The sequence below is a fragment of the Sinocyclocheilus anshuiensis genome, unplaced genomic scaffold (assembly GCF_001515605.1).
Source record: "Sinocyclocheilus anshuiensis isolate Anshui unplaced genomic scaffold, SAMN03320099.WGS_v1.1 scaffold1696, whole genome shotgun sequence".
Classification (NCBI taxonomy): domain Eukaryota; kingdom Metazoa; phylum Chordata; class Actinopteri; order Cypriniformes; family Cyprinidae; genus Sinocyclocheilus; species Sinocyclocheilus anshuiensis.
The window spans coordinates 673,154-684,639 of record NW_015555835.1 but is presented as its reverse complement, the minus strand read 5'-3'; the positions used below and the strand labels follow the sequence as shown (position 1 = coordinate 684,639).

General features: G+C 35.8%; 1 protein-coding gene across 1 annotated transcript in view; it reads right to left on the bottom strand.

The window, feature by feature from the left end:
• The window catches only part of LOC107675433 (uncharacterized protein KIAA1107-like), a 29,927-nt gene extending 19,255 nt beyond the window's left edge, over nucleotides 1–10,672 (bottom strand). Inside the window, exons 1-6 of the mRNA XM_016469768.1 lie at nucleotides 10,514–10,672; nucleotides 8,989–9,147; nucleotides 5,869–6,048; nucleotides 5,543–5,676; nucleotides 5,228–5,345; nucleotides 469–558 (exon numbers count right to left, since the gene is read on the bottom strand). Of these exons, the coding sequence (XP_016325254.1) occupies nucleotides 469–558; nucleotides 5,228–5,345; nucleotides 5,543–5,676; nucleotides 5,869–6,048; nucleotides 8,989–9,092 (626 nt within the window). The 5' untranslated portion in view covers nucleotides 9,093–9,147; nucleotides 10,514–10,672. The remainder of the gene's footprint in view (nucleotides 1–468; nucleotides 559–5,227; nucleotides 5,346–5,542; nucleotides 5,677–5,868; nucleotides 6,049–8,988; nucleotides 9,148–10,513) is intronic.
• Nucleotides 10,673–11,486: the final 814 nt, after the last annotated feature.

The following is an 11,486-nucleotide window of genomic DNA, read 5'->3' as shown; positions in this document are numbered from 1 at the left end:
CGCTCTTTTTTGCAGATGCTTGCAGAAAAAGGCTTACCAAAACAAAGTTACTGGGTTAATCTTTTTCACGTTTCCTTTGTTGGTAGATGCACCAGGGACCTGATTATAGCATTTAAAACCTGGAAAAGTCAGATTTTCATGATATGTCACCTTTAACTGGAGATCAAAGCCGTTTGTGAAGATAAGTGTTTATCAACTGTTGTTAAAGTGGCCTGCAGTATCAAGGTTAATATATATGGTAAGCAAAAAACATTAATAGGTGCCCTGAACCTCAAGAGTTTCTAGTAAGAGAAATCGGTAAAAGAGGGACTGACAAGAGCTACATAGAGTTTATTATAATAACTGGCTGGCTGTACAGTACCCTTTACTCATACTTTCCCTTCTAAGCATGACAAAGTATTTGATATGTGTATTTGTACTATATTGCAATCATATATGCCATGCTGATGGGTGTCCTGCATAACCTACCCCTGCAGAGTGATACACTGACGCAAACTCTCCATCCAGCTGCCACACAGCATTGCTCGGAAATACTCTGAGCGCGCACATAGAATGGCCCTGTGGGAAAGGAGAAACACACATACACACACAGACAGACAACGTCAGCTTCCCCTATCACTCACACACGCTTCACACCACATTACCTCGGCTCGATATTTGTAAAGCAGCCCCAGGACATGTATGTGCATGTGTGTATTATTCACTGACTGATATGCTTGGGAATGTAGGTAAAAAAATCAAGAAAATAAAGAAGACCTCATGAAATTGGGGAAGGGAGATGTAATGGTTTATTTAAGAATTATTTTAGAAAATGATGACGACTGTGGCTCGGACTTAAAACCTAGAGAGCTGATTAACTAGGTTTGAACATTGTCCTGAAGATAAAGAAACAGAAAAATCATTTAAAAATCTAGCTCTAAACAAATGCTCCAAGTTCTTAGAAATGTACTATTTTATATGTTTGTGGACTTCATATGGGTTTGAAAAACTTTTACTGTATACCATTTTCAAATATTATTAAGCAGTTTTGTTAAAATATATTTCTATTATGACAAGATGGTTTGGAAATGACAACATTAATGTATTTGGTCTTTGCGGAACTGATCTGCTATGCTGTAGAGCAAGTACTGCCAATACATACACAGACATGCTGCAAGAATGTGAGACACACTGATAGCATACATGAAATTACCCATAGCAGATCTACACAAGTGGAGCTGGGGGAGGTGGAGGGTTTCTGAAAGCACACTGCAACACTTCCTTACAGCAAACACTGAACCAATTTTTTTAAATGTTGATTAACAAGCTCACTGGCTGCAGATGCAACAGAGACCAATCAGTTTGTGCCTTGTAGTGGATAATATGATAGCTAGCAGACTGCATTAAAGATAACTGCCTGTGCCACCTAGAGTTTCATTACATAACTAGATATTTTAAAATAAAAAATAAGAAAAGATTATGCTTAATATAACTATATGTTAGAGGTGTAATGGTACACATATTTTCACCAAAAAAAATGTTGTATGGGTGCACGTGTGCCAAAAGAATACAGTATTGTTTGAACCACTGCATGTGAGGAACTTCTCTGTGTGCATAACATAACGTGTCTGAAAAATAGCACACACAGACCAGCTGCAGGAAAAGTGCATGATGCAAACTGTCTTCAATATTAGATGTGCTTTGTATTATATTAATGCATTTGAATTGTATTTTCCTTAGCGCACAACTTACATCCTATGGCTGTATACTTGTATACCTGTAAATGTTACAAATTCATGCATGCATTTCAATTTTGCATAAAGGCCCATCCTGACAGCAAGCAAATCTTTGAATAAATAAAAAAGTATTGTTTTTTTTTTTTATTTACCCCCACTGTACCGAACCATACTGAACCATAACAAAAACTGGGGCACATACTGAACCTTAATTTTTGTGTATATGCAAAATTTGTTCAGCAAAAATGCTAACAAATTGCCAAATGTTACAAAATTCTAATGTTATAAATTTAAGAGGTGTATTCAAGTAATTTTAATGTGTATTCAAGCATAAATGACATTTTTTAGGTACTTTTTAATAAGTGAATAGATCCAGACAAAAAAATATATCTTTGACACATTTCCCTATGAGTAATTTTCACATTTTCTTTGCGATCAAGTGTGCATTTTTTTGTACGGTTCATGAAGAATAGCATAAACTATTCATAAAAACGGTTAATCTAACCAGTTTATGAGGCAACAGGCTTGTGTTATCAAACTGCATTTCCCATCATCCTCTACAGCAGCACATGAACGACAAAATAAAAAGATAATGCATAAATTACACACTTAATGCACAACCTTTGCTCTTCATTTGTTGCACCAAATCATAATTACGATTTCTGAAGCCATAAGTAGAAACTTCGCTGAAGGCAGAATTACATACAGCTGGTGACACTTCATATGCTCTACAATCTCTCTTTTGTCCCACATCTTCTTCTCCCTCCCAGTCCTCCTTTATCTCTCTCTCAGCCACCAGCCCTATTATTCTCCATCTGTCATAAACATTCACTATAAATAGATTCTTTTTTTCTAATGTGTCACTAGCTCCTGGTCTCCTCTCAGAACAAACTGCAGCTTTTACAGTGATGACTGAGGGAGGCTACAAATAACACTTACAAAAGAAAAATTGCCTTGGTCAATTTTGTTCTCACTTGATGAATAGATTGTGGCAGCGTCGGATCTATTTCAGAGGAAGCGTCTCCAATTGTTGTCCATTTCATTCATTTGTCAGACAGCCCTCAGATGCACACTCCACTCTATTGCTTTTTCACAGCTTGATATCCATTCCAGTAAAATGATAAAACAAAATCCCACTTTTCACACAAATTCGTAGAACTGCTATTGTGGAGCTGCTATTTACTGGTTACATTTAGGCAGATTAGAAGCCTGAAAGTGTCATACTCAAAGCGAAAATATTACCATTGGACCAATGGTAATCAAACTGTATTTAACTGACGATACACACATTTATCCACTGACCTACAAAATTCAGCGACAGTCAATGGCTGTTAATGACACTGACAAATTGGATATGTCATAAGTTTAACTGGCTAATTAGATTTATTATTCCCTCTAAAATAATTTAATGTTTTATGTGAAAAAAAAACAGCAATTCAGTTTTCCAGAGAAATTATTTTTGGACATTTCTAATTGTAATAGGTGTCATTTCAGTTTCAAATTATAAAACAAATTAATAAAAAAAAATATATATATATATTTGTACAATGGTCTATTTAATATTCATAAGATAGCCATGCATGAAAGTTAAGCACTTTAAATGGGTAATAAGATTTATTGCTCCCTCTAAAATATTTTAATGTTGTTTTATGTAAAAAAATAAAATAACACTTAATTTCCCTCCCAAAATTGTCATTTAAATGATTTTTGGACATTTCTAATTAAAATTAATCATTTTCAGATTAGAAAAATCCATATTATGAATTAATCTGCTTTAAAGCATAATTTTAAATTATTTGTACAAGTTCCATTTAATATTCATAAGCTAGCCATGCGTGAAGTTCCACGAGTACATCTGTGCAAACCAACCCCAAACTGTCCCCACTAATTATTTAAAACAAAGTTATGCTAATGTACCTGCTTTACAGTGAATTACAGCTGATTATATAGCATTTCATTCAGTGTGTGTCCGCAAGAGGCACATATGTGTGTCATGAATGATCATCCTCATGGGAGATGTATGGACAGATGAGGGAGGGTTGATGAAAGTGAATGGGAGATGAGACAGGGATTATCAGTGCTGGTTCGGTGTGTGTATCCTGCAGTGAGCCTGACAGATCTGCAGCAGTCACCTCAGGTCTGACATACTGATCAGGACTGCAGACGTCTTTCTCCATCCTTACAACCCAAACCTGCAGAGATGCTGCTCCCGGCTGATGATGAGGGAGAGCCTGTTGCTATAGTAACAGGTCATGGCAACTGCTCTAACCTCTGCAGCACCAAACAAAGGTGCTAACGAAATACTCAATGACAGAAAACTACAGTTTTAACAGTGTTGTAATTCATCTTCAGAACATGACCTGTGTTGTACGCGCATATCATTAGAGATTAATCACTACAGATTAGTGTGTTGTATGCAAAATATGATGTTTTGTATACTGGTTTTCAATGCTAGATTAGATTCACGTAGTAAAATTTTTTTTTTCTGATTAGTTTCACCTTTACTGCTTCATGAAGGAGTAAACTGTAATTCTGCCACCTTCTGGGCATTTATGATTTAGCAACATAAACTGACTTCACTGAAGTCAGACCGTCCAGCACTGATTGAAAATTAGGTATGCACAGGACCAGGTATCGGCTGATATTAGAGATTTTTTTTTTCTATCGGCATCAAGCTATATTGCATTTACATTTACTGATAAATATGTGTAGAGAAACTTACAAAGGTGTGAATATAATGTGTGTGTCATCTGAAGATTTTTGATCCAGTCACTGTCTTCCAAGCTCTGTGCGCAACTCAAATACTCCGCTCTCACTCTGTTGTCAGTTAATGTGAAACATGAACTTGCGCCTCGACTTTTTTGTCAATTCAAATGTGGTAAGACTTTACAGTCTTGCCATCGCTGACATCACTATGGTTACAGTGGATAGTTCCTATTGCACAAAAATTGGATACATCCCATTGCACAAAAATCCTATTCACCAAATTTGGGATTTTACTGATGTTATCAAGGACTTTTCAGTATCTAAAATCATGTAATTTGAATTTATTCGTACATTAGCACAAATTGAAATGTCTATGAATTGACTAATGGCTTAGTGGCATTTTTACTTGGGGTAGGGAGGCCTACTGCAATGCTGTAGCCCAGGGACCTCTGGTTATCTAAAGGCACCCCTGCTTGAGCTGCATGAACTTGTGTAAAGCCTGAGGATCATGTTATCAAATACGATTTGAGAACGTTTCAAAGAGCATCTTGTGCTTCAATGGAAGAAAGAAAACCTGACCTTTTTTCCACTGTAAGGTTACATATTTGCTTATTTGATTACTGGCCTATAAATCTTAAATATTTCTTCATTATTTCAAGCCATAATTTTGTTTAATGTTTTTCCATAATTCTAGAACTTCTTTTTTTGCAAGTTTAAATTAAAATTAATACCAGATTTACAAGCAGATACAAGCAAATGACTAAATGTATGCAAGAGCTTCAGAAAGCTGATCATGATTATTTTACCTGTGTGCTGAAAATACTCTATTTGCCACCTGGATGCTGATGTCAGACATATCAGCCCTCTGATACAGAGCCAAAAGATCTGCCCCAAGCCCTGATGCTGGCTCTAAATGCTCTGAACCTGACAAACAAACAAAAATTAAGCCGAATGAGTGACACGGCCACAGCATGTAATGGTGGCTCTTACTTTTCACATCCAGACATTAGCACTAATGCAGCTCCAGTGGGCAGAACATATCAGTAAAGAGTAATACGATTTCGGGATCAAATCAGTAATGAAAAAAATATGTAAACTGCATCTGGAAAAGGTGTCCTTACCTGGGTCAGAGCTGACCTTAGAGTCAACATCATGGCCGTCTGCAGCAGTGCCGTTCACAACCAGCGAGTGGCCGTTGTGTAGATTTAAGGCACTATTCTCCTTCACCAGGCACTTGTCTTCTGTGTACACTTTTCTGTTACAGAAAGCGCAACATGTAATATTTTACTAAACATATGTAGCTCAAGTCTTTTACAGACTGGTACAAGACTGATCCATGGATTTATTTTACACTTTTAAAGGAAGAAAAACACCTTTAATTTTAATGCAATTAATAATAGTAATAATCAAGTTGGTGTAGAGAAATATAGGAAATGCCATTATGTACTGTATAAAGTCCTTGAGGGCTGCAGGTTCAATCCCCTGCAGGTGAATGACAGGTGTAGTTGCTTCGGTTCCATGCAGGAGGTGAGGAGCTCGGGCCAGCAGCACCGCCCTGTGGGCCTTCAGCGGAACAGCAGAACCCCCACACAGAGTGACGTCAGTCTCCTGCTCCTCCTGCAGCAGCCTGTTAGAGAACGAGATCTTCATCAAAATAACATAAAACCAAATGCAGCAGTTCCTTTACTGGAATAACATTTAGTCAGCACCCCTTGCTATTTTGCCTCAATCAGCAAAACACTGCTGAGAGATTTTTTGATGCTACTTTAAGGATTAAGGATTTTTAATATTAAAAATAGGGGTGAAAATGCAAGTAAAATAGCCTAGTGGTTCAAAATCTGGGCTGAAAACCAAAATTCTTAATCTAACACTAACAATTTCACTAAAACTACTGTATAAACAGACATACATTTCTATTCTAAGGTTCTATAGTGTTACGGAAGCCTGTTTCCTCCTGAGTTTAAAATATGAAAGTCACACTATAAGATATAAAGTTGAAATTATGAAATAATTCTCAATTATGAGAAATAAGAGAAAGTCACTCTGTGAGACACAAAGTCACAATTGTAAGATATAAAGCTGCAATTACCTTTTTTATTATTTTTGGTACTAGCCATAGACAGGCTTCTACAGTACTGCAGCATATAAAGTCCAAGAAAGAGGAAAGGAAAACTATTATTAAGTATCACATATACTGGAGGTACTAAATCTCTCCCTTCAACTTCACATCAACAACACTGTCAGCATCATTTTGGCATCTTCTGCTGCAGTGCGACTAATCTAGGTGACCCAGAATCCTAAATTGCCCTAGGCCTTCATGCTGGGTGTTGGTGTGACTGCAGTCCTCTCTCCTCTGATGTAAGCATAGAGAGATGAAGAAGTGGAGAAGGGAGTTGCACTAAAACTGCTGTTCCATCAGTAGTAATTACAGCACCAAGTGTGATGCCACAAGCTTACAGATGGCAAAAGTCTACAGTGAACATCAGTTTGGAATGAAAAAGGGTACCTTTCAACAGTTGGGAATCACTGAAAACATGTTTGGTTTCTTCTTTCAAGACTAGTGGTGCATGGAACAGTCTGCATCACTCAAAAGAACAATAGTAAGGGTTGTACCAATATTACAGTTCTGGCCAATACTGACAATTTAGTTGATAATAATTGTATTATTATGGGCAATAACTAATAAATGGCGAATATTACGGTTCAAATACTATTTTGTCAAAATAAATTAAAAATAAAAAACACTGAAAACCAAAATCATTTTAACTGCTGTGAAGTGAATTTAAACATCACAACAATGTAATGTGCAGTGTGGAAAAAAATGAATATTCATGATGAGATTACAAATCAACAATGTTTAAATTACTAGTAATAATTTAATTATTAGTGGTTCTAAAATGTAAATTAATTGAGTGTCAGATGACAGCAAAGGTAATATAAATCTAAAAATAGAGGAAATGAGCATGCACAATTTAAAGGGGTCATATGATGCGATTTCTATTTTTCCTTTTCTTTAGTGTGTTATGTGGCTATTTGTGCATGTATAAGATCTGCAGAGTTACAGATCTCAAAGTCTCCCACAAAAGGATTTATTCTATCTAAAAGAGAAGGCTGATCCAGACCGGGCTAAAATGCCTCATTCAAACACACCCCCACATCTCTACATCACGATGTGGAAATATTTGTGTAATGCCGCCCAAATGTTCATGCAAAGAAAGAAGGCGTGGTTTCAGGAACCGCAGTAGTGTTGATGCAGCCATGTCAGTGAGACGTTGTGTGTTTCTGTGTGAAAGCAAAAGCACTTTATTTGGCCTTCCGAAAGTAGATGCAATGAGGAATCATTGGTTAAGATTTATTTACAACAGAACAGCACAACCCAGATGTTCGAATTTGTGCAACGCATTTTATGGACGACAGTTTTGTGAACCTAGGAGAGGTTAGCTTTCAACTTTCAAGGCTACAAACTTTGCACCCTACAAGGCTGGCTGTGCAAAGGCTATTTCTAAAAAAAAAAAAATGGGTCAATTCCGACTTTGCTATGACAATCTGGCGCTTATTCTGAATCAGCTACTGTAAGTATGTTTTCTTAATAGTTTAAGTATTTGCTATTGACTGTTCAAATGTGGAGTTTTGCGCCGTGTAGAGTATTGCGTTTTGTGTGTGTGTGTGTGTGTGTGTGTGCGTGAGAGAGAGACGGTCACATCACAGTGGAGTCAGCTTTCTTAATCGCGGCTTGTGTACTGCAAATACATACGAGCATCATCACTGGGTCTGTCACTCTGTTCCCCTTTCGGGCTTGAACTGATGGTAAAACTAAGGACATTATGTACTGTCTTTACATTTATGTTGAAAGCTGAAGCTCGCGATTATGGAAAGGGGCGTTACATTTCCAGCGCGTGCTTGTGGTGTTCGGCCAATCGCAATGCACTGTGTCAGCAGGCCAATCAGCGCGTTTGAGAGTGGCGGGGCACAGAGGAACTACAATAATGTACAGTATTTGAAAAATTATGTGTTTTTTGAACATTAAAGCATGTCAACATATTCTGTTACACCAAATACACCAAATAATGATCTTTAAAATAGCATCATATGACCCCTTTAATATTCAATAATGAAATCGAAATCCAATCCGATGACGAAAAATATCAATATCAATAGAGAAATAAGTAAATAAATCTAATATCACATGTGTGGTACTGACATATTGTGCATACATAAACAATAAGTCTATTTTTCCTTAAATGCTGTCTTTTTTAATGCTACACTGGTGAACAGAATTATTTATTTAAAATAATGTCCTAATAAAAAAAATGTCTCTCTTTTTTTCAATTCCAAACTTTCAATTCGCAGACTACATGTACACATAAAGCAAAAGCTCACAGTTTGCATATGAAATCACCGAAGGGAGCGGCATGAGCTGTAAACATTACAGCAGGTTGGCGTGATTTGACTACACTGGTTTATAAGGGTGCATCATATAACAACAATGATATTCCAGGCTCTGAAAATTTCAGACAAGATTTGAAAAAGAATAGCAAAGGTCTTTCATGTTAAAGGTGCTAATTACCGGTTAAGATCTCTTGACAGAGCATTTGCCAATCGCTTCTTCAGCTGATTTCTGCATTTGCGCTCTTTAGCTTGGAACTCCCTGGCAGTCTCAGTGGACGACATGTTATTGCCAAACTGCTGAGCCCATACATCAGCACATTTCTGTGATGATAAACATCTGATGAGAGAAACAGGAAACCACATCTTTACTATATTTATTATACAACAATAAATCATGATGATCAGAAATTTACAGTACTATTTAATTATGCTTTTGTCAAAAGTGTCCTATTTATAACAAAAACAGTCATTGTGGTCCATCAGTATGGTCTTTGTTTTATTTGTTAATTTTGTCTTTATTTCTTTTTAGTCCATATAGGACAAAAAAATTATTCCAGTGTGAAATGTACAGCAATATATATCCACTGGGAAGAAATCTATAAAATAAATATAACATATAATATACATAATCTTTTAATTATTTATTATTTATTTGTACAATTAAGTTTTATGTACAAAAGAAATGCTATCAATATTGCTGTCATTATATGTATTATTTTTATTATTATATGTTATTATGGAAATGAAAAATGAGGGTCAGATTTGTATTACCATCATACACAATATCAAAAAACCAACACCATATTACACCAAAATCCACTTGAATGTTGATGAAGGTTATGATTAGATCTTAATTCTAGACATGATGTGGAAAAAAACAGATCTTTAACAGATTAAATATAGTTTTAAGAGGTAAACTTATAAGATATTAGTTACACTCTCTCTCTCTAGTATACAATATATACAATTAAGTTATATTTATATGAAACAATATTTAAAATTCCTTCTAAAATTGATTTGAAACAGTGTATTAACCCTTGCCCGGGCTTTTAGAACTGACACACTTCTGCTAAATAGGGTTTAGTTACCCCAGTCAGATCTTTGACCACTAGACAAATAAGTTAAACATGGCTCAGCTATGAGCATGCATTTTAATAATAAAGTAAATTATTTATTATTAAAGGGTAGACTCATCTGGCTTATTTGCTTTTAAGAGACACATAAAAGTCTTGCGAATATTATAAAGCTTAGATAAACAAATCTGATCTCCATTCATTCAATGTTCATGTCACTGTTAGCATGGTTAGCATTCACACCTTTGAATTACCATATCAGAGAGCAATCAAAACAAGCCTGCTTGAATAAACAAGTCATAAAATAATTATATTTACACAAAATCTCTCCAAATATTCCCCGCTGTTGTGCTAGATGCTTTAATAAATGGGTGTGAAAGTGCATTCATTGATCCAGAATGCTAGCCATTAGCATTTAAACTGTCATCATTATTTCTAATGATATTAGATGATAAATGATATTTCTATTATTTATACCTATAAGTTCATCGACATTTACGTTACTTACAAAAAGAGGAATATTCATATTGCCCTGCAAAGGATAAAACCAGACCACTGAGGCACAATGACATTTCAAAAGCATCAGTGAGGCGGTCGTGATGTCAATAACAACTGGATGAGGAGACTTACCTCACGCACTGAACACCGCCGCATTCTCAAAGTTAAACATCCACATCTGCACTTAAACGTGCACAAGTGATCCTGGTAGCGAAAGTCAATTTTAGCAGTCCACGCGAAACTGCTACTAACACAACCTTCACAATTTACATGGTTGGCTGGGAGTTGAGAGTATTTCTGCCTTTGTTTTGCTGCCCTCATACGGTGCAAGTTTGAATTGCATGACATGCAAAGTAGGTGAAGGTTGTCAAGGATATATTTGTGCCAAATAGTTGAACGACACTTTTTAATAAACGAACTAAATTCGAAAATAAATTGAGAAATATTAAAAACTCTGAATAAACATACAATAAATACATGTATGTGAAATTTGGACCTAGTCTTAATGGTATTTTCCTCTCTTGAAAGTGCGTTTTGTTTTCATTCTAGCCTGTGAAGATGCTCTTGTCAGCTTCTATACTTTCATACAAAGACCTGTCAAGAGAGATGTTGGCAAGACAAAAGACTGTCAAAGGCTAAAAGACCGCAGAGCAACTCTTAAACAACACTTGAACCGAGGTCCACTTTTCTTAAAAGATGTTGTTTTCTGCTTTCGATGACAGTGATTTCACAAATGCTCAGTAGTGATGGTAGTGAGCCTGATGCTTTTGTTGAAAACATTCAGCTTTAACAAACATAAACCTTTATGACCTTCTGAATGCCTAGGAATATGACTATGCTTTTCTAGATAAATGTTTTCAGCTGTGATGTTTGAATTGTATTTTAACATTCAAACTATGAAATGTTTAAGTGCACATGTTTGTGGGTTTATCCTGGCAGCTCTCTTTGCTGTAGAATAACAAGGATTAGAATTTAGAAATTTTAGAAATGTACAAATTTTATATAGCTACTACTGACATTCACTGTAAAAAGGTTTGTTAACTGCTATTGATGGTTAATCTTTGCTTATGTGATACAAAAAATGGGGAGGGTTTTTTTTTTCTTT